General features: G+C 45.4%; 1 protein-coding gene across 1 annotated transcript in view; it reads right to left on the reverse strand.

The window, feature by feature from the left end:
• RCE1 (Ras converting CAAX endopeptidase 1) overlaps positions 1-24,527 on the reverse strand; it is a 181,139-nt gene that overhangs the window by 72,996 nt on the left and 83,616 nt on the right. Inside the window, exons 6-7 of the mRNA XM_040328796.1 lie at positions 12,276-12,347; positions 12,079-12,141 (exon numbers count right to left, since the gene is read on the reverse strand). Coding sequence (XP_040184730.1) covers positions 12,079-12,141; positions 12,276-12,347 — 135 coding nt within the window. The remainder of the gene's footprint in view (positions 1-12,078; positions 12,142-12,275; positions 12,348-24,527) is intronic.

A 24,527-nucleotide genomic window follows, 5' to 3' on the forward strand; every position in this document is an offset into this window, starting at 1 on the left:
ACAGAAAATTTCGGCATCCCAGAAGTGTGAACAGCAATCACACTATCTAATATATACATATTGCAAACCGTCAGTTCATGCACAATAGAAAATAAATGGTCCCTTCAAAAAGCTATACTTATACTGGGGCCCAAAATTGGCTAACTAAAAGATTAGCAGAGAAAAAAATAAAAAAGAGAAAATTGAAAACAGAAAATGTCAGCATCCCAGAAGTACGAGCAGCAATCAGACAATCAGACCACACTATCCAATATATACTTATTGCAAAACCGTCAGTTCATACACAATAGAAGGGAAATGGTCCCTGCAAAAAGCTATACTTATACTGGGGCCCAAAAATAGGCTAGCTAAAAGATTAGCAAAAAAATAAAAAATGAATAACAAATCAAGAGTCCTTGAGGAGATAGAGGAGTATATTAAGTGTATTCTCTTGCCCTCGTGCTTCTGGTCACCTGGACCTGTCTTTCAGGGTCCACACCATGATGTTTTTGATATTTTCCCTTCTTCGAAACTTGTTTAGTCAGGGTTGCTTGTTGTGAAGCAAGTAGGCTAGAAGGATCTAGTGGGAACCTAAATTCCCTATACCAGTCTGGCAAGTCCACCAATGGTAGATGAAGAGCTTCACGAAATTGCGGTAAATCATCCGGAGTCTTAAGGGTGTGGGAGACCCTCTCTACATTGACCGAGAGAGCAAAAGGGAACTTCCATCTATAGGTGAGGTTATGCTCTCTAAGTGTTTCAAGTAAAGGGTGTAGGGCTCTACAATTGCCCAAAGATCCTGAAATAAAGAAATCTTCTGTTCATTAAAGAAAATCGGCTCATTTTGACGCGCATGTGCCATAATATCCTCGTTAAGCTTGTAATTCTGAAAACAGCAAATAATGTCCCTAGGAGGAGCTGATTCGCTCGGACGCGCACGAAGTACCCGATGGGCTCAGTTGTCTTGTCGCCTGAGCTCTCAAGTCAGGACGCAGTCCAAGAAATTTCTAGGGAGAGGAATTCTCTGCCCCGTAGCATGGCCCTTTCATATGCGGCTGTTGGGTAGGGTATGTCTCTGCTGTCTAAGATTCACTATCGACAAGTTTCCCAGGAGTGTAGTGTGCTAATCCCTGCTGGCACACCTCTTTAGTTTATTCAAGTAGGTCTACCTGTGGGTGGGCATCGTGTGATGAGAGAGGAGGTTTGGCGGGATCAGAACAGGTAGCTTTGCCACAGCACTTTCCCTGCACTGCATCAGGAAACCATGCGCTCCCTGATCCCTCTGTGTGTCCTCCTGATCTCCAGTACCATGCCCTCCTAACCCCTCTGTGTGCCCACCTCACCCCCAGTGCCATGCTCTCCTGATACATCTGTAGTGTGCCCTCCATACCCCCCCCCCAGTATCGGGCCATTCTGGCCCTCCTGTACTGTGCCCTCCTGACCCCCCAGTACCATTCCCTCCTGATTCTCTAGTACCATGCTCTGCTGAACCCCCAATACTGTGCCCTCCTGATCCTCTAGTGTCATGCCCTCCATTTCCATACTCTCCCAACTCCACTGTACCATGCACTCCAGATCTCCTTGCACTGTGCCCTCCAGACCCCCAGTACCAGGCTCTTCTGCCCCCCCCCCGTACTGTGCCTTCCTGCCTCCCCTTTACACTGCCTTGCTGACGCCCTTGACCTTTGCTCTGTTGATACCCTGTTCTCTGACCTGCTAACCCCTGTTCGGCTCACCCCTGTCATCTTCCCTACTGATCTCTGTACACTGCTCTTCATACTATTGATCTCTGTACACTGCAATCAGGAGTGAAGATAGCCGAAAAGTTAGAGGGATTTTTAAACTAGGCGATGGGGGGGGGGGTTTGGGTCCAGAGGTAGAGATAGTCAGCAATGAACATATTCCACAGGGTAGACTTGGGGGGTATTAGTCGTAGGTTGACTAAAACACATAAACCCAGAGGTAAGTATAGTAACAAGTACTATTTACAATCTTGGAACACCCAATAAGGGGACAGTATGCCATTGGTCTAAACTACGTGGCATGTTCACCAATGCCGGGAGCCTGGCGGGCAAGATGGGTGAACTAGAGATACTGTTGAGGAGGATTTCGATTTTGTGGGAAATTCAGAGACCTGGTTCAACAGCTCTCGTGATTGGGTATGCCTTTTATAGCAGGGATAGAGAGTGTAAAAAAGTGGGAGGGGTATGCCTATATATCAATAATAATGTACAAGTGAATGTGAAAGATTACATCAATAAGGGAGCTAGGGAGGAGGTGGAATCCTTATTGGTAGAGCTCTAAAGGGATGAAGCTAAGGGGAAAATAATACTGGGAGTATGCTATAGGCTCCCTAACCTAAGGGAGGAGGGGGAGACAGACCTCCTATCACAATTTGGATTAGCAGCAAGGATGTAAAGTGTTATCATAATGGGGGATTTTAATTATCCAGACATAGACTGGGTGGAGGGAACCACGCATTAGTCTAATGCCGCGTACACACGATCATTTTTCGGCATGAAAAAAACAACAATGTAGTTTTTTCCAACTTCATTATTAAAACGACGTTGCCCACACACGATCGTTTAAAAAAAATGCTCTAGCAAAGCGTGGTGACGTACAATACGTACAACGGCACTATGAAGGGGAAGTTCCATGCAGATGACGCCACCCTTGGGGCCGCTTTAGCTGATTTCCTGTTAGTAAAAGACTATTCAGGCTTTTCTGCCTGTTACAGCGCAATGAATGTGTTTAAATGGTAGTTTTACCAAAGTGAGCGCTCCCGTCTCATAACTTGCTTCTTAGCATGCGCAGGTTTTTAACGTTGTTTTAGCCCACACGCGATCATTTTTTAGGCCAGCCAGCCAGCACCCTGAGGCCCGCACGGCCAGCACCCTGAGACCAGCCAGGCCAGCACCCTGAGGCCAGCACCCTGAGGCCAGCACGGCCAGCACCCTGAGGCCAGCACGACCAGCACCCTGAGGCCAGCACGACCAGCACCATGAGGCCAGCCAGGCCAGCACCCTGAGGCCAGCCAGGCCAGCACCCTGAGGCCAGCCAGGCCAGCACCCTGAGGCCAGCCAGCGAGCCAATCGTCAACTCAAGTTGAGCAAGTCTTCAGAACTGTAAGTAAATATATAAGGGGAGCTATTACTTGTTTGATGGGGGTAAGGGGGCTGGGTGGTGGGAGGGAGGGGTGGTGGTTGGAGAAGGGGGGGAAGGGTGGATGGAGGGGGTGGGGGGCTAGTGGAAAAAAATCAAATAACCCTAATACCACCACCTTTGTTTATTATTATTATTCAGGATTTATATAGCGCCAACAGTTTTTGCAGCGCTTTGCAAGAGGATTAGAAGGGCCCTGCTCCTTGGAGCTTACAATCTAAGAGGGAGGGGCTGGTCAAACAAAGTTAGTAACGTTGAGAGATGAACTGATAAGATTTGGTTGGCTGAAGGCAGGATAGGCCTCCCTGAAGAGATGAGTTTTCAGGGATCGCCTGAAAGTGGACAGAGTAGGAGATAACAAGACAGATTGGGCATTGGTTTTTTTTTTTGTTTTTTTATAATTTTTAGAATAATGATACATTTTATTTCATACATTTGTGCTTATTTGTGCCTTACCCTGCACCTCACAGTCACCGGACCACCCCCACTACTGCCACTAGAGACAACAGAGGAAAGAGTTCTTCACAATAAGAGGTAATAACAGAACGGATGTGGAATTCTTTCCCTAAAGAGCTCATTTTTTTTTAAGGACATTTTTTACACCATTTTTTTGGGTTTTTACCATTACAGAAATGAGCAAACGAAAAAGCAGCATTACAGATTTCTTCACAAAGGCATCCATCCAGTAAGAAATCTCATGCGGATTCTGCAAGTTGCTCAGGCTGAGCCTTTGCTTCAGCAGGCGGTGTCCGCTGCAGAAACTACACCAGTTAGTGAATCGGTTGTTGACTTTATTACCGATATGGCTGAAGATACCGCTGCCGATGTCAGTGATATCATTATTCTTCCAGAATGTTGGGACCAGAATCAGTGGCTAGAATTTAAAAAAAAAGTACCCTTGTTTCACAGGGTGTATGCATTTCCAAAGAATGGAGCACTGGTACAATTTCTCCATATAGCAAAACAAAAAAAAAAAGATATGTTGACATCGCTGCGTAAAAAAATCCACATACATAGGATTTCAGAAGCACATGTAAAGGCAGGAAATATCCAAGCAGTATCCAGAAAGGAGATACTGCAATCCAATATTGCAGAACAGCAGAAGCACAAGTTTGTGTCCACCACTAAAGTCTTTCGCACTGCCTATTTTTGTGCGGAAAAAAAAAAATCGCCCTTTCACAGACTTCCCAGATCTTATCAGCTTGCAAGTTACAAATGGAGCCGACTTAGGATCCATTCTCCATAGTGAGTACACAGCAGCACAAATAATAGATTGCATTGCTAGTGAAATGAGGAAAAAGCTTTGCAAAGCAATTGTTGAGCAGGCTTCAAAAATGTCTGTTTATATTGATGAGTCTACAACAGGTTCTACCCATTCAGTGTTAATTGTTTATATTCGTGCCTCTGTTACCGGAAAAGACCCAGTTACTTTTTTTCTCGATTTGCTTGATTTGCCTAAAGCAGATGCACAGTCTATTGAAGCCACTCTTCTAGCTTCTCTTTCTAAATTTGGATTCAGTAATGACTTTCTTGCCAAAAACTGGATTGGGGCTTGCAGTGATGGTGCAAGTGTAATGCTTGGAAGAAAGTCAGGTGTTCTGGAACGACTCAGTCAAAAATATCCACAACTTGTGAAATGGCACTGCTTGTGTCATAGGCTCGAATTGTCCATTTCTGATACAATTGATTCTATTCCTGGGCTTCATCATCTAACATATTTTTTTGAGAAGTTGTATGCTGTGTATCATAAGTCACCAACAAATCTGGCAGGACTCTCGGAATGTGCAAAAGATTTAGAAGTACAAATTCTTAAAATTGGAAACGTTTTTTTCAGTTAGATGGATTGCTTCAAGCCAGAGAGCAATACAAGCAGTCGTTTCTTAAAAGCAAGCTTAAGTTCAGCTCATAATAGTCAACAGAAATCTCTATCTAGTGGCCTTAACAAGGTGTTTACATCAGAAGATTATTTGTTAAACCTTGCAGGGGTTGCAGATGCTGTTCAGGAAATGGGACTGCAATCTGAAGCTCTACAAAGAGATGACATCACACTTCCACAAGTCTATCAACTGATTAATCGTTCAATTCGTGCAGTTGAAAAAATGAAAGACATGCCTGGCAAACATCTAAAAGAAGTCATGGAATCGCTGGAGAAAGGGAATTTCAAAGGTGTGACCATGAATCAAGAGAGTTCAAGAGGCCAAGTGAAGATAAATCTCCCTCAATTTTACCAATGTTTGGTGGATAATTTGCGCTCCAGACTCTTTGCTTTAACTGCGAGCAACAGACCTTCAGCTTCATCACAGTCAGGTGAATTTGAAAGTCTTGTCTCTGAAATTGACATCCTGAATTCGCAACGCTGGCCAATCAATGTGGACAGTCTGTGGTTTGAAGGTGAAGTGAAGCAGCTGTGCAAAAGATTCCGTCTCAGCTATCCATCCATCTGTGAAGGTTTCAGAAACTACATTGATAATGGTGGTGAGGAGATTCCTGAAATGCTGAAACCAGTGGTGACAGCAGTTAACATCCGGTGATTGAGAAAGGGGCTTCAGTACAATGAATTTGGTGATGTCACCCATTAGGAGTGGGCTTGGCATTGAACGCCTGTCTTCTCTTTTGTTTATTAGTCTCATTGGCCCCCCTGTGCATTTATGGGATCCTTTACCATATGTCACAAAATGGCTGACCACACATCGCTGCGCAGATGATACTAGATCTCGTAAAGTTGATAATCTTGCACGACAAGGGCAACGTTATTCCAGTTTGTGGGGTCTTTTCTAATGAGCTGTGTAACGGTCACCACCGTTTACGACCTTCCATCAACCCACGACAGCTTATCTGACACTCCAACCGTCGAACAGACATCCCATTTCCCAGAAAAACGAGACTTGCTCCGTTACTGGTTTCAAATGTAAGAACACTTTTAATGATTAGCTCTCCAGTTTATATACAGTTTTCAAGGCATGTTTCAGTGATCACAGGAACAATCAAACTCTCCACCCACACATCACACCCTGGGGGGGCTTCAATACACCTTCAGATGGCCAATTGCTAAACATTCCAGACATTTCGGCACCGGTCTATAATTAACATGACCTAATCACCGAACCTGAGAAGTCACATTCCTTCATTAACAGAATTCAAACAAAACAATGATTTCCCCTCAATCCACATCTGTAGACAGACGGTCTGTCTCTGACAGAAAGGTATTCACACCTGAGCATCAATAGGCTTTAAACAGTGTTATCACACAATGAAAGGCCTTTCAAGAGCCAGCCTCATTTAACAACTCACTAGCCAGGGCTAAGCATTGAATGAGTCATTATTGACCGGTAGGGTCAGAATATTCTTTACAGACATTAAGGAATGTATGGTGGATTAAAACAATCCAACATATGCCCCTTTATTTCCTGGCTCAATCTGTGCCCACAAGTCACTCCTGTTACAGGCTGTGTGTTCAGTTTTGGTTTTTTTATACACTACAGTATTTGTGTTAGAAATTCCCTGTGAGGGAAAGATTATCACCCATTGTGGTGATTATTCTGTTTGACATGTTAACTTATTTTGTTTTTGTAAACTGGCACTTTACAATAAATGTTGCACTTTAGTTTAAGTGAAAAATATATGCATATGAGCGTATCATTTTTTTTTTGGTCGGGGAGTGGATCTTGGGAGGGAGTTCCTACACTTTTTTCCCCAGGACTTGACCCGTGATGTACTGGAAATGGAACAAGTACAGAGAATGGCAACAACGCTAATAAAGGGTCTGGAGGATATTATTTATGAAGAAAGGTTGCGAGCACTGAACCTATTTTCTATGGAGAAGAGACGCTTGAGAGGGAATATGATTTAAATTTACAAATACCATACTGGTGACAACCACAATAGGTATAAAACTTTTTAGCGGAAGGGAGTTCAATAAGACACCTGGCCACTTTTTAAAATTAGAAGAAAAGAGGTTTAACCTTAAACTGCGTAGAGGGTTCTTTACTGTAAGAGCAGCAAGGATGTGGAATTTCCTTTCACAGGCGGCGGTTTCAGCGGGGGGCATCAATAGTTTAAAAAAACTATTAGATAAGCACCGGAACGACTGTAACATACAGGGATATACTATGTAATACCGACATATAATCACACACATAGGTTGGACTTGATGGACTTTTTTCAACCTCACCTACTATGTAACTGCAATACATCCTACTGACTGCTGTACACTGCCCCGCTTGAAACTGACCTCTGTACACTGCCCTAACTACTACTGACCTCTGAACACTGTGCTAACTACTACTGACCCCTGTACACTTCCCTACATCCTACTGACCTCTGTACCCTGCCCTAAATCCTACGGACCTCTGTACACAGCCCTACATCCCACTGATCTCTGTACACAGCCCTACATCCCACTGACCTCTGTACACAGCCCTACATCCCACTGACCTCTGTACACAGCCCTACATCCCACTGACCTCTGTACACAGCCCTACATCCCACTGACCTCTGTACACAGCCCTACATCCCACTGACCTCTGTACACAGCCCTGTGACACCTACCCGGACAGAGGCTTTTGGAGAGGACTGAATTGCTAGCCTCTTGCCTTGCGATTATGGGCCCTGGCATTTGGGGGAATGGTGCTCTTTGTGAGCTGTATGCCTGGGGACCCCTGAGGTGGTGTTACTTTGTATTCAGGTCCTTGTCCCACCCGACTCAGCACTCCTGGAGCCCACCGAGACAGAATAAAGCGGGTCTCCAGTGCGCCAAGCCCCCCGTGGGCAAAGCAGGAGTCGGAAACGAGTGCCATCCGTCTTGTCAATGTGAAATAGTTGGGATAGCTGGGATACAATGTAGTAAAGGTTAAAATCTGGTAGTGCCATACCCCTCATATCCGTCTTTTTTTAACGCTCGACAGGCAAATTTATGCCTACTGGTACCCCAGACAAAAGGTTTAAGAAGGGCTTCTAGGGACTTAAAGTACTTAAGGGGTAGGTATATCGGGGTGTGCGATAGGACATACAATATCTTAGGGAGAAGCACCATTTTAACCAAATTTAGGCATCCCCACACCCCAAGGGGAGACGGGCCCTGGCACGTATCTTGGCTCTAATCAACGAGAACAGTGGTTCTAAATTGAGGGCAATGTAGTCAGATGGGCTCCTAGAAATATGTATTCCCAGGTATCGAATGAAATCAGCTCTTTGAAGTGGCAGGTCCCTCTGGGACTCAGATGGTGGAAAGCTAAGAACCGGGAGGATCTGTGATTTCCCACAGTTGATCTGGAGTCCGGAGAATTTTCCAAACTGCTTAATCGTCTGAAGTGCAGCCTGAAGGGAGGGACCCGAGTCGGCGAGGTACAACAATGTATCGTCCGCATACATACAATTTTTTTCTTTTAATGGTCCTATCTGCAGTCCCCGTATCTTTGGTTCTGTGCGGATAGACATAGCCAAGGGCTCCGCCGCAAGAGCATATACTGTAGAAGTGGGGAGAGCGGGCAGCGTTGTCTCGTGCCTCTACTGAGGGCAAACAGTGGAGATGGCCACCCGTTCGCCACCACCTTGTCTGCAACTTCTCCAAAGGAAGGAAGACTTTCGCCTCCGAGCAGTCCATAATCATCCTAGGTACTTCAGACGTTGAGTCGGTACCAAGACCGTCTTCTGAATATTCAGCACCCAACCAAATTCCTGGAGGGGCTGACTGGCTATAGACACGTCCTCCTCTAATTCTGAGCCAGAAGCAGTTCTCAGAAGGAGATCGTCTAAGTATGGAGACCCCTCTGTGGAAGTCACAGCTGTATCCTTCAGCTTGAGAGAATCCCTCACAGCATCAATTAATGCACTCACAAGTGCCCTATCTTGTGCTGACCCGGACGAGGGGTCCTCCTCACTGGGGAGGTCCTGGTCCGCATTCTCGGACATACCAGAACCGGGGTCCTGAGCCACAGCCAGGCACGAATCCGAGTCAGAGCATTCCCCAGAAGATGGCGGGGGTGCTTTTTACTCACCTAAGCCCGCACGCCGCTTCCACCCTGGCAACAAAGGACTCCAGGACTGCCGACAAAGTATCCATGGGAACCGCAGGTGCAGGGGCACCGGTTGTTGCCTCTGGCATGTTTGGGGAAGAAAGGCCAGGTACTGACTCCATAACTATCCACTGACAGCCCTCAGGGAGTAAGTGAAAACACTCAATAAGTCCACCCTCCTTGCTGCACCGACCAGGGGGGTTACCCAGGGGACTCACCACCCAAAAGGAGACCACTCAGCGCGGCTGCCCGCTTTCCATCTGTACACAGTGTGTGACTGAGGAAAACTGTGGGGTGAATTGTGCTGCATGCAATTCAGGAAGTCAGTGCTAGAGGCCAAAACCCACTCCAAAATGGCCGCTAGACGCCTCAGAGAAAAGGGTGCGGACCACAAGAAAATGGCCGCCAATGGAAATTTCAATAGAGAAAGCAGGCATCTAAAAATGGCGTCGGCACTGAAAAAAATGGCGCCCGAGCACCGCGATGTGGACGAGAAGGCCATGGCAGAGACTTCCCAGGGGACAGACCACCCCCCACAGAAAGTGGACACCTACACCCTACAGTCCCCAACTGGGACCCGGAGTACCCCACAAGTACACCCCGGTCGAAGCGGCCCCAAGGGCAGGAGGGAAAAGGGTGAGCGAGACCAGGTAAAGAGAGAACCCCTTAATCCCGGGGATGCCCACCTGTTCCATCCTGCCGAGGCAGGAGGAACCGTACTTACCCGTCCCTGCTGGCGCGTCCCTGACAGGCCTACAACCGAGTGGAACCTAGTAGCTGTCGGCCCGGTCCACTGTGAGTGACACAGCAGCAGCCCAGTCATATGTGGACCCCGGAGCATATGCTCACCGGCCACCCCTGGAGCCATGGGGTATGTTGTGGCCGACCCAGCGCGTAGCTAAGGTCTGCTCACGCTCGATGGCCGGACTGGGGGGACTAAAAGGATCTATAATATCCAGCCCGTCACCCACAGTTGATAGAAGAATCACAAAAATAAAAAATAAAAATTTCTTCAGGACTCTGGGCCAAACGGGAGCCAGGTCCATCTCCTCTGCTAGGCAGAAACAAACTGAGCTGCATTCTGTAGGGTGAGGGGTTATGATCGGAGGGACCGCCCTCTGGGCAGGGATGTTCAACTCTGTTAAAGTTACATATTTTAAGATAACTAACATGTTGTGCCTAGTCCTTTCCTCTGAACAGGAACATAACCACATGTCAAGATTTAAGGAGCTGTGTCCATCCATGGACGAAAAGAGAAATGTGTTTTTCCTATTGCAGCGCGCGAGATGTACTGTACCCTGTTGCCGAGAACCAGCACGATGGGATCGCGCTATAAACACATTCTCGTGGGCGGGTACTGTATCAGGAGGAGAATAATGAGTCAATCATTGTGAGACTTCTCCTCTGTGCCGTACAGAGGGGAAGATCGCTCACAGTAATTTCCTGTCAGGCTGGGAATGAATAAACTGCACACTTTAGGAGGCAGCTTGGAGAGTTTGCTTTGTGAGCTGTATTAAAGTAAGTGCAATTGCGTTAACATTTTAACCACTTACTGCAAACTGCCGTAGCTGTACTTATACGTAGAATCCCAGGTCTATGGCAGCAGAAAGCTGCCATAACCCCAGTAGTTGCAGAAACAGCGGGCGGCCCTCTTTACGATAAAAGTGGTCTCTGCAGCGGATTCGCTACAAGATTACTTTTATCGGCGGCAATTGAGGTGCCCACCCCCACCAAATTCAAGTCGTCTCTGCCGATTACAGAAGCCGCTGGTAGCGGCGGATCGGATCCAATGCTTTCCCCTTAGAGGCTGTGAGTCGAGTGAGGGAATGATGGCCCCCACTCGACTCAATGACATTGGATGGCAGAAGCAATGTCAAAACATCACTACCGCCCAACAGCCTTAAAGGGGATTTTTTTATTGCATTTAAATGTAAACGTGAGGTCTTTTTGACCCCAGATCTCACATTAAAAAGGTCATGTCATGCTTTTTTTCTATTACAAGGGATGTTTACATTCGTTATAATCAGAGTAAAAGTGATCCAAATTGTTTTTTTTAAAGGGACGGTGTAACAATAAAAAGTAAAATAAATAAGAAAAAAAAATTTAAAGCATCCCATCCCACAGAAGCGAATGCATACGCAAGTCTGGCCCGCATATGTAAACAGTGTTCAAACCACACATGTGAGGTATTGCTATGATCGTTAGAGCAAGAGCAATAATTCTAGCAAAACACTTCCTCTGTAACTCAAAACTGGTAACCTGTAGAAATTTGTAAACGTCGCCTATGGAGATTTTTTCAGGGTCAAAGTTTGTCGCCATTCCATGAGCGGGCACAATTTTAAAGCATGACATGTGGGTTATCAAGTTACTCGGCAGCAGCCCTATCAGTTTGTAATGATTCATTGGAGAGCCATAGCGTGGGTATACAAACATATGCTCACCTCTTAAAGATTGCCTACCCTTCCTCTAAGGGGGACTCTATGTGACAACAAAGAGCTGCTTCTGAAAGTTAGAGTTAGACTCCCAAATCTGTGTGTCCCTGAAATTCAGCGTTCCAGCACATATTTTCTCTGTTCTGGGAACTATAGAAAGCAGCACAATGTGTGTGCTAAAAAGTGCTAAATGGTGCAACAAGTAAAACGATAAAATGTCAGTTATGTATTGGAATATACTTTTTAGCATACGCATATGTCCAACAAAAAAACTTAAGACGCCATGATGATGTGCTTTTCGTGAGAAACCAATACCAGACTAGGATTAAATGATCAATTACAGAGCTATAATGCACTTTCCCAAAGTGAGGAGAAAAAAATCCTGCTTGTTTTTTGTGTGATGATGCACACTGCATATTGTTTTTCCATATTGAACAGGTTATTAAATGACAATTTAAATCAGGGAAAATTGGTCTCCCCAATATTCTCACCTGTTCTAATGAAGATAAAGGCTGTGTAAGCTCCAAACACTGCAGTATATGAAAATTGAAATGCTATAAAAAGAAAAAACAAATTCCTGGATTGATAAATAGATACAAAACAGGAAAGAAAGTAAGACAGAAAATACAGGGCAGAAAAAGTCAGAAAAAAAGAAAACATGGCTTTAAAAAGGAAACACATTACATACCAGCTGACAGAAATATGTTCACAACAGTACCATGTCGAAATCGTAGCTGCTCAATAACGTGATGGAAATGAGCTGAAACAAAACATACAAATATATATAAAAAACACAGTAAATGTGAGCCAATGCGTGGTAGTAACAAAAATGTATTTATACAGCAGTGGTCTCCAAACTGTGGCCCTGGGGATGGATGCAGCCCTTTGCTTGCCTTTATCCAGCCCTTGAGGCAATATTCCTTCCACCAACACCAACGATGGAGAATAATTCCTTCCACTGACACCACTGATGGAGCATAATTCCTTCCATTGACAACAAAAATGTGGCACTATTTCTCCTAATGACACCAACTCTTTCTACCCCTAATACCAAAGATCGGACATTGTTTACTCCCACTGGGAACAGTCCGGCCCTCTAATGTCTGAAGGACAGTAAACTGGCCCTTTCTTTATAAAGTTTGGAGACCCCTGTTACACACAAAAACAGCACCATATTTTGGATCAAAAACAGTTTTTACAACATGTACAATAAGGGGAACTTATAGTCTGTTCGATGTGTTTTTTAGATATTGAGTGAATTTACAGCGCATTCGGAAAGTATTCACAGCGCTTCACGTTTTGTTATTGTGACGGGAGGGCCCATGGAACCCAGAATCCCTTGGAAAGGTTGGGAAACAGTTGCTTCATCTCCCCATGCACCTTTTTTGTCTAAGTCACACTGTGTCCATTAGGGGCAAAGGGTGACTGAGAAAATATGGCTTGGATTACTTAAAATGGGACAGTGATATTTATCCACAATATCTCCCAGGATATATATATATATATATATATATATATATAACCATTCTTGGTTTGTTTGATTCTGAACTCAACATGTTAATTGAAAGAGCTGATCACATTGGCTTTTGTACAATGTAGGAGATGTTCTGACTCCTACTGGAGATCCTGCTATTGTGAGAAGGTGTCCTGTATTTATACTTATGATAATGTATAATCTACTGTGTGAAGCTCGGTGACAACACGTCTGACCTGTAGTTAAATCCTGATTAATCACAACAATTGCTAGGTGGGCACGGAGTCACAACGGCCGCTTTAAAGGGATTAGTTAATTAGCTCATGTTAATTTATGTTCTGGTTACAGGAGTATTGTTAGAGTAATATGAGCAGGAGGGGGAAACCTCCTCTTCAACTGTATATGAGACTGTATTCTTGTTCTAATAAACAGTTCATGGTGAGCAACCAAATGAGTATGGTCTTGTTGTGGTTGTCAGCGGTTGGAATATCTGATATCTATATTCAGACTGGGAGGAAGCGGTATATGATGAAAAGCACTCAAGGGGGGTGTGGGAAGTTTTGTTACAGTTATGTTACAGCCTTATTTCAAAATGGATTAAAATAATTATTTTCCTCAAAATTCAACAAACAAGACCCCATAATGACAACGTGAAAGAAGTTTGTTTGAAATCTTGGCAAATGTATTAAAAATAAAAAATTAAAAAAATAAATCACATGTACACAAGTATTCACAGCCTTTGCCATACACTCAAAATTGAGTTCAGGAGCATCCTGTTTTCACTGATCATCCTTAAAGCGGCAGTAAAGTGATTTTTTTCACTTCGACCTACAGGTAAGCCTATAATAAGGCTTACTTGTACATAAAAAAAAATATCTCCTAAACCTCTACAGTTTAGGAGATATTCCCATTGGACCGAGATCACCTGCCAACGCCTTGTTCTAAGGTATTTACTAGCTCATTATGCATTTTGCCTTACAGGTTTAAAGAAAAAAAATCTGCGGGATTAGTACCACTTTAACTTGATTGGAGTCCACCTGTGGTAAATTCAGGTCGATTGGACATGATTTGAAAAGGCACACACCTGTCTATATAAGATCCCACAGTTAACAGTGCATGTCAGAGCACAAATCAAGCCATGAAGTCCAAGAAATTGTATGTAGACCTCCGAGACAGAATTGTATCAAGGCACAGATCTGGGGAAGTCTACACAAAAATTTCTGCAGCATTGAAGGTCCCAATGAGCACAGTGGCCTCCATCTTCTGTAAATGGAAAACGTTTGTAACCACCAGGAATCTTCCTAGAGCAGGCTGCCTGGCCAAACTGAGCGATCGGGGGAGAAGGGCCTTAGTCAGGGAGGTGACCAAGAACCCTGATGGTCACTCTGACAGAGATACAGTGTTTCTCTGTGGAGAGAGGAGAAACTTCCAGAAGAACGACCATCTCTGCAGCACTCCACCAATCAGGCCTGTATGGTAGAGTGACCAGACGGAAACCACTCCTCAGTAAAAGGCACATGACAGCCCGTATGGAGTTTGCCAAAATGCACAAAACAAAATTCTCTAGTCTGATGAAAAAGATTGAACTCTTTGGCCTGAACAGCAAGCCTCATGTCTGGAGGAAACCAGGCACTGCTCATCAACTGGCCAATACCATCCCCACAGTGAAGCATGGTGGTGGCAGCATCATGTTGTGGAGATGTTTTTCAGTGGCAGGAACTGGGAGACTGGTCAAGATCGAGGGCAAGATGATTGCAGTAATGCACAGAGACATCCTTGATGAAAATCTGCTCCAGAGCGTGCTGTACCTCAGACTGGGGCAAAGGTTTATCTTCCAACAGGACAACAACCTTAAGCACACAGCCAATATAACAAGGGAGTGGCTACGGGACAACACTGTAAATGTCCTTGAGTGGACCAGCCCAAGTCCAGACTTGAACCCGATTGAACATCTCTGGAGAGATCCGAAAATGGCTGTGCACGGATGCTCCCCATCCAACCTAATGGAGCTGGAGAGATCCTGCAAAGAAGAATGGGAGCAACTTCCCAAAAATAGGTGTGCCAAGCTTGTAGTATCATACTCAAAATACTTGAGGCTGTAATTGGTGCCAAAGGTGCTTCAACAAACTATTGAGCAAAAGCTGTGAATAAATATGTACATGGGATGTTTTTCCTTTTTTATTTTTAATACATTTGCAAAGATTTTAAACAAACTTCTTTCACTTTGTCATTATGGGGTATTGTTTGTAGAACTTTGAGGGAAAATAATACATTTAATCCGTTTTGGAATAAGGCTGCAACATAACAAAATGTGGATAAAGTGAAGCGCTTTGAATACTTTCCGGATGCACTGTAAACTATAGGTTATTGATCGAAATACATCTGCACTTTGTCCATATTAAAAGCACTTTTACTTTTTTGTATTAGCATGGCAGTACAAAACAGCCCCACACAGCAACATTTTGGACCAAGTCTAGCCACTACTTTTTTGCATGCCTAAAGTTCCTCCTAGTTGCTGAAGGAGGTTTCATTCTGGCACCAGGTAGTGGATGTGCATTATTGAAGTACAAGTCCTACTTGTGTAAACAATCTGAACAATGTGTTTTAACCAGCTCCTGACTGCCCCATGTACATATACTGCTGCAGGGCGGCCTGGCTGTGCAAAGTTAAGTACAGGTACGTGACTCACGCCCGTGCACCTCCCCTGCTAGAGCCCTTTACGGTTCCAGTGAGCGAGTGGTGAGCATCTACTGTAAGTTCACAAGCACTACACTGACACCAGGACACATAGGCACATATTTCACCCCCAGTTAACTCTTTCACTCCCTGTCACAGTGTCACCAAGTACAGTGTTCATATTTTTTTACTGATCATTGTATTGGTGTCACTTGTGATGCTAAACAGCGTTAGGGTAGTTAGTGGTAATTAGTGTCAGTCCCAGGTAGGCTTAGGGTACCCCCAAAATATTCCCTAATAAAGGTTTAACCCCTTGATCACCACCTGTTAACCCTTTCCCTCCCTGTCATGTGTCATTAGTATAGTGTACAGATCTTTCTTTCTGATCACTGTATTAGTGTCACGGGTGACGATAGTTAGTGCCAGGTAGTGTCAGCATCAGTTAGCGACAATCCCAGCCAGCGTCAGATTTAAACCCTTTGATTGCCAGTAACACTAATACACACTATACACCTCCATTACTAGTATAGTGTCTGAACGAATCAATATCTTTGATCTGATCAGAACTATACCAGCATCCATAATAGTATAGTGTTCCCAAAAACACAGCCTTAGCAGGATCAGCCCCGACACCTGCCAGAACCTGCGTTTAGCCCCTCCGCCCAGACCACCCAAGTGCAGTATAAGAAGATCACTGTCACTTCCAATACACAGCACACAAAACCACAGCGTCAGGCCTGATCTCTGATAGCGCTAGCAGTTAATTTTGATTAAAACAGTCCTCTGACAACCAGGTTATTTTTTACCTGTGAGTCACATTGGTTACCTTTAAATTTTGTGGCAAAAATGTCAAACGAAAGATACACTAGTGAAGAGGCCTACAGGATGCGGAGCATGACAGATGAGAGTGGGGAGTCCTCACTGTCAGATTCAGGCTCAGTATTTTGAACCTGTAGAAAACGGCACCTTGACAGATATGCTCTGACGAAGGAGTAGTGGTCCCTGCTAAGGTCAGGCGTACTTAATCACATTCTTCTGTTTCTGAGGTGCTACAACCGCATGATACTCGCTGGGCTCCGTCTGAACCTCAGGGTCCAGGTTGCAGCCTTATCAGTGTTTTTGGACCAAAGACTGGCCCTGAACCCACTGGTAAAGAGATATTTGACAGCCAGGCAAAGGGTAACCCCGGTGAGAACAAGTATGTTCCCACCTTGGGATTTATCCCTGGTATTAGACGCTCTAACTAAAGAGACCTTTGAGCCGGTGGCTCAGGTTTCTGTTAAGTTTCTTTCACTTAAAATGGCCTTCCTCCTGGCGATCACGACAGCCAGAAGGGTCGGCGACCTACAATTTCTGACCAAAAAAGAGCCCTTTATGTTGCTCCTAGAGGATAGGGTAATCCTCAGGCAGGATCCTGTATATTTGCCAAAAGTGAACTCAGATTTCCACAGGTGACAGGAAATTGTACTCCCCTGCTTTTGTCAGAACCCCAAAAATGACAAAGAGGAAAAGTTTAATTTACTAGACGTTCGAAGATGTCTTCTAGTCTATTTAGATAGAGTGAGTAAGTTCAGGAGATCAAATCATTTACTAATTAGTTTCTCTGGCCAAAACAAAGGGCTTCAGGCCTCCAAGCCTACGATAGCCAGGTGGATTAAACAGACTATCGCAGTAGCCTATGAACAGTCAGAAAAACCTGTTCCAGCTCATATCAAAGCTCACTCAACTAGATCTCTGATGATCTCCTGGGCAGAGAGGGCAGGTGCTTCGATTGATGAAATCTGCAGGGCAGCAACTTAGACGAGCCAAAACACCTTCCTGAGGCACTACAGAGTGGTGAGTGGCTTCCTACTCAACAAAAGTGTATCAATCACTTTTTCCAAACATCCCCTGTGCCTGAGGATCTCCCTCTCAAACACCATGCTGTCAGGGAAAGAAACCCTGGATCGGGTTGTAACACTGGTCCCTGGGAAAGGAGATCTCGTCTGGACAGGAGAAGCAGCGGAGGAGCAATCAACCACCTCCTCAGGGTAGGGAACCATGCCCAATTTGGCGCGATTAGAATAAGGCACCTGTTTGAATGGGATAACTTCTGTAATACCCGGGGAATGAGCACCAGGGGAGGAAACGCGTATGCCAGGGTGAACTCCCAGTTTTGGGCTAAGGTATATATTTCCCAGGAGCCCTGCTCCCTGTTGAGAGATAAGTACTTGTGAACTTTCCTGTTCTTCCTGCAGGCGAACAAGTCTATCTCTGGTTTGCCAAAGTGTTGGCTTACCAGAGAGAAAACTTTGTTGTTTAGCTCCCATTCTCCTTGATGAATGGGTTGTCTGCTGAGAAAGTCTGCCTGAATGTTGAGGGACCCTCTTCCATAGACGGCCGAAACTGAGAATATTTTTCTCTTCCTCCCCCAGGATTTCCTGGGTCAGTTTCATCAGCTTGCTGGACTCCCCCCCTGATGATTTAGGTAGGACATGGCCACTGCGTTGTCCGAGAAGATCTTTACCTCTCTTCCCCGGACCTGATTTCGGAAAAAGTTTAAAGCTTTTCCGACCACTAACAACTCCCTGAAATTGGAGGAGGCTCCCAAGGGCCCTGGGCCAAGAGATCTCTCATATGAGCTCCCCAGCCCCAGGCACTTGCATCCGTAGTCAAAATCAGTGGGTCCTGTTGGGTCCAGGACCGACCTCCTGACAGGTTGAGCGGGTTGAGCCACCAATCTAGGGAGTTTTATGTTTCTTCCGAGAGGGGTATTGTTACGTCCAGGGATTCTCTTCTCCCATCCCAGGAGAAGAGAAGGAATCCCTGGAGCCCCCGGGAATGGAACTGGGCCCAGTGGACCGCTGGGATGCAGGATGACATAAGCCCCAGAACCTTCATATTGGTCCTTAGAGAAGCTTCCCCGATACCCTGGAGAGTATGGGATCAAGGCTATCCCCTGGAGGTGTAGAAAAGACACCATTTCGGCCAGAACCTTTGTGAAGATTCTTGGACTGGTCGCTAGGCCGAAGGGGAGTGCCTTGAACTGCCAGTGTTGGATGCCTGGTTTGTCTGAACTGCAAACCGCAGGAACTTCTGATGTTTCGGGGGAATGGGAACATGTAAATAAGCATCCTTTAAGTCTAATCCTTTAAGACTCCTTCCTGAAGGTGTCTTCTGACTGTGTAAATACACAGTACAATAAGTACTGGTTTAGCTTCTGTAGATTTATGATCAGCCGAAATTTGCCAGATGTCTTTGGCACCACAAATATGTGGGAATAAAACCCCTGGCCGATCTAACCCACGGGAACAGGGATGATGACCTCCTGTTCTGCCAGTTGTTGGACACTCCCCAAAAGGCCCCTTGCTTTCAATGGATCTTAGGGGGATGAGTAAGGATAAAGTTTGGAGGAGAGGGGGAGACAGAAATTCCAATTTGTAACCCTCCCTTATCAGGCTTAGAATATAAGGGCTCTGTGTGATGTTCTACCATTGGAAAAGGAAACATGAGAGCCTTCCACCAACCTTTATGTTGGCGTCATTTGGACTCCTTGTTGGAAAAAGATTCCACCCCTTTCCTTGCCCCTACCAAATCCCCACTTTTTCCTCGGCTCCTTCTTCCTCTTAAAACGGTCTTTAGAAGGGGGGCCTCGAAAAAAAATTCTTCCCCTTATCCTTCTTGGGTTTTGCCTTTATCTGTCGAACGGGACAGTACCTGCTCTAGGTCTGAACCGAAGAGCAGCGAGCCTTCGAAGGGTATACCGCAAAAACGAGACTTGGACATAAAATCTCCATCCCACGTCTTTACCCAAAGGGCTATTCTAGCAGAATTTAGAAGTGCTGCCGACTTGGCAGTTGTTCTAACCGTTTCTACCGCGGCATCTGCTAAATAGGCTACTGCCTTACCAACCACCTCCAGAGAATCTAACACCGTCTTAGATTTACTTTTGTGTGCTACGTGATCCATTAACCTGCGGACCCATGCGTCCGCGTTTCTGGCGACACAGGCGGAGGCCAATGCTGGACCCATAGCTGCAGCATTGGCGTCCCAGGCTCTGCGCAGAAAGGTTTCTGATCTCTTGTCCATCGAATCTTGAATTTTTCCGGAATCTTCGAAGGACAGATCCGAACGTTTGGATACTTGTGCCAATGAAGCATCCAGGACATGGAACTTTAAAAAATCTTTCTTCTTCCTCAATCTTAAAGGGGCACCTACGCTTCCAGGTCTTAAAGCAGAGCTCCACCCTCCACCTCCCGCGAATCAGAAGCCCTCCCCCCTCCGGTGTAACATTTGACACCTTTCTGGGGGGAGGGGGGTGCAGATACCTGTCTAAAGACAGGCATTTATGCACCCACTTCCGGCCACACAGTCTGCGGGTAGACTGCGGGCAGGACGTCACCTCCTGTCCCCCCCCCCCCGTTGTGTTCTGGGCACGTGACTTGGCATTAGCACCAGGCCAAATTTATCTATCTCCAACATCAGTTCTGTCAGGGACTCTTGAGGCGAGGAAAGATACAACAATAGATAGTCTGCATAAGCTGATATCTTATGTTCCATTGATCCAATAACAATCCCCTAATCTTCCTATTTTCCCTGATTGTACACAAAAAAAGGTTCCAACACCATAGCAAATAACAATGGGGACAATGGGCACCCTTGCCTAGTCCTGTTCCGTATTTCAAAGCAATCTGATAGTCTACCATTGACTATAACCCTTGCTCTAGGATCTGCATATAATGCCATCACCCATCCCATCATTCGTTTCCTCAGACCCATCTCCCTCAGAACTCCGACCATAAATTCCCATCCCACATCCATAAAAATCCTACACATGGGGTCCGATTTTGACCCTTATGCATCCAATGTAATACATGAAGGGCCCGAATGGTAATATCTCTGGCCTCTCGTAAACCCTGTTTGGTCTGGGTATATATCGATTTAACTATATGATCTTGTAACCTTAAGGCCAAAATCTTAGCCAGGAACTTAGTATCGGAGTTCAAGAGGGAGATGGGCCTGTAGCTGGCACAACACAGAGTCCTTCCCCACCTTCAGGCGAACTGTCACATATGCTAGCAGGGCCTCTGGAGGCAACGGGTTAGAGGCCGAGACAGAATTGAGGTATCTGCAAAAAGGGACCAACAATGTTGAGTCAAACTTCTTGTAATACATACTTGTAAAGCTGTCCAGTCCCAGACTTTTACCCAATGATGAGACCGAGATCACTCCACCTAATACCTCTGGAGGGATTTCCCTGGTTTCCCCTGGAGTAGGAGAGGGGAAGGGACGGGGAGGGAAACTGTGCTGGAGTGGCCCCACAAGGGAAATTGCTACCACTGGGAGGCCGGGTACAGAAGTTGGGGGAAGTATCAATGGCCGAGTGGAAATAATCGCCAGTTGGCAGACTGGTTTAATAAGTGGAAGCATCAGATGAGACCAGCTAACCCTTTGACTATTTTTGAGGAGTGGTGTGTTAATTTATCAGAGCCGGGTCATATGTTATCTCGAATGTACAGGTTGGTTTTGAGTGCCCAAAGTGTGACAACCCCTTATTTCATCCGTGAATGGGAAGGGGAGTTGGGACACAACTTTACATCAGAGCAGGTCAAAGGGCTGATGGAGACAACACACCACTCCTCAATAAGTTCTTATATACAAGAGATGTCTTATAAGTTTCTATCCAGATGGTATTGCACACCAACCCGATTGGCTCAGATATATCCATCGGTGGATGCCATTTGCTGGAGGGGGTGCAACCAAACTTTTCTCCACCTATGGTGGTAGAATTGTCCCAATATTAAGATGTTCTGGGAGGAAATAGCCCCCTGGATTAAAAAAATTACACTCAGACCCATAGAATTATCTCCACTACATTTTCTGTTCCATGGGATGCCACCATCCGTTAAATTTTATAAAAGAAGCATTACCCCACATTTGTTAAACGCAGCAAAGGCATTCATACCCAGATTTTGGAAACAATCCAGATGCCCCACTATAATGGTAATGGACTGTAAAAGGGAGGTGGAGAGGATACTGGTGGCAGAGAGGTGGGTACATACGGTTAAGGACCAACAGAACAAGTGAAAGATATATAGGTGGGATGGCTATACTACTCCTCTGAAATAAGGACAGATTAAACCCCTTGGGCTGAGAGGCTTGGGGGATGTGAGATTGGGGGGGGGGGGGGAGATGGGCTCCTTTTTTTCCCCTTCCCCCAGAGGAAGTGCATTGGAGAGAAGATTGACGTCATTGAAAGAAAGGAAGATCTGTATAATATATTATATATATATTTTGGTTACTATTTTATATAGTTTGCTCACAGGGTATATTAGTACATTTTTTTTTAGTAGTTAAAGTAGGAAGATAGTAAAGTGGACACGAAATGGGTAATATGTAAAATCACGAATACAACTTCACTGCAAAAGGCTGATGCCGTACGGACGAGCAGACGTGTGTGAGTGAGGGCTCCTCCCCTCTGAAATCCCCGGGCTGGGATAGCAAGCAGTAGCGACTTGCCAGATGAGTGGATGACTTAAGCTCAGTCCATGAAGTCAGCTTGTACAGCTCCATAGTCTCCGGTGGGACAGATACAGCCCCCCCCTCCCCTTCCCCCTCTGTCTATCTCCCCAGATGCACAGCTGCGGGTCGGATACGCTGCTAGTGGGTGTGAGGAGGTAAGGGGAAGAACAGCGAGCAGCGATAGATGGAGGGACTGGAGTTTGAAGACCGGCTGGTAAATCTTCCTTTCCCCCTCAGCACCAGCACCAGCACCAGTGAGAGGAATCCCACAGGCTCCCCTTACCCCCCCCCCCTCGTGAAGCAGGAGAAGCTTAGCCGCTGATCATACACACACGGTCGGCAGAAATAATCACACAATTAGCAGATAAGACAATTGTTATCAAGTGCCAGTAAATCAATGCAATCCTCAGCAGCTGGGCATAGACAGCAATTCCTGAAAAAGCAAACCTGTTATCATTGAGGATTTTTTATTATCCAAAATCTTTATGAGAGGATACCACGGGCTCCCTTTCTCCCCCTCCCCCTCCCTCTCCTTGTGAAGCTCAGGCACAAGTTGGACAAGCAGTTGGTGTGTGTGTGAGGAGCGGAGATCGCTAAAAAGTAAAATTTAAACACCTGAAGTTAGGAAAGTGGACTGACAGAATGAATGAGAAACGGCTAAGGAACTGTTATGATAAGTGACAATTGACAACTGTATTTGGGATAAGCCGGGTAATAAGAATTTCTACAGAGCTTGTGCAGATTTTGTCATACCCTAAAGACTCATGTTGGTAAATATTAAAAAAGCAGTGAATCTCCAGATTTATTATCTACCTGGGGGCTCACATATTGTCTTTGCGAACTACAGATAAAAAAAAAAAAGCGAGGATGACTACTCGCAGGCGTAGTGCTCCAGCTAGGGGGGGCAGGAATGTGGCTGGGGAGATAAAAGCGTACATGACCCCGCCGCCACAGCCACCAATAAGAGGAGATAATATTGGAGGAGCGGCAGGCCAGAACCAGGCAAGGTATGGGAGTCCAGAGATTGCAGGACAACATGGGAGAACAGGATGCGGCTCACCGATCCCATTATACAATGCCCCCAGACAGGACCCACAAAGTAGAAACCCCCCGTGGGGGTCGAGGAAACCGGCTGTCGGGGGGAGAGATGGGAATTCCAACAGAGAAGGTGAACCAGTGGATTCGGAATGGGGGGCTGCTTGCAGGACCCCAAAGTGATAGAAAGTTGGAGGGGGAACAGACCGTAGGGAAGGACTCATACTGGTTGGGGGTACCCCCACAGAGCAAGGGGGGGGGGAAGGACCAAAAACCCCAAAGGACAGAAGCAAAGCCCCCTTAAAATCTGCAGAGAAAAAAGGAGCAAATGAAGCAAATGGGATACTTTTACCGGTCCCACTAACAGATATAACAGACATAATAGATTCAACAGATCTATTGAATTCAGCAGTATTAATGGATCCAGCTATACTAAAGTCGGGACCAAGGGATAAAAACCCAGAAGCAGAATATACATCTAAGGCACAAATAGCATCAAGGAGCCCACCTACACCTCTAATTGAGGAGGAGGGAGTAGTTCTAAAAGGAAAAAAAACATTCACTACCTCAATAACACAGAGACAGAGCCAGACACCCAGGATATTTTAGAACTTATAAAAGCTTTACCAACTAAAACAGATATACAACAGTTAATTGCTACAGTGGAACGATCATGTAATCTAGCAGTGGAAAATCTTAAGGGAGAGGTAGATGCAGTGGGAAACCGAGTAGAAGTATTGGAAAATAGTCAAGAAGAAATAATACAAGTGGTTGGAGAAACCCAAGAAATTATTAAATATCAAGAAGATCAGATGAATACATATAGGGACCTATTAGATGATTTGGAGAATCGGGATTGACGTAAAAATATACGAATACGGGAACTGCTGGAGAACTATAAAGACAATGTCTTGGTAGAAACTGCACAAAATCTTTTTGCGCAAATTATGAGCCCAATCCGGACTAAACCTGTGGAAATAGATAGAATCCATTGCGTCTCCTTCTTGGGAAGGAATGGGGAAAGACCAATAGAGACGTGATATGTAAAATTCATTTTCTGAGAAGGAAGTTATAATGCGGGTCGCAAGGGATATACCCATAATGGCTGCATGTCCCCACTAGCCTCCCTCATGTCATGTCTGTTACTATTGTGACTGTGAGCAAAATGCTGCTAATGGGGTTGTGCTGTGGACTGGGCTGGGTGGTCTGTAGACTGGGCTGGCCTTGGCGGTCTCTTTGCTGGACTAAGTTAGG

Source organism: Rana temporaria, chromosome 11 (assembly GCF_905171775.1).
Source record: "Rana temporaria chromosome 11, aRanTem1.1, whole genome shotgun sequence".
NCBI classification, from domain to species: Eukaryota; Metazoa; Chordata; class Amphibia; order Anura; family Ranidae; genus Rana; species Rana temporaria.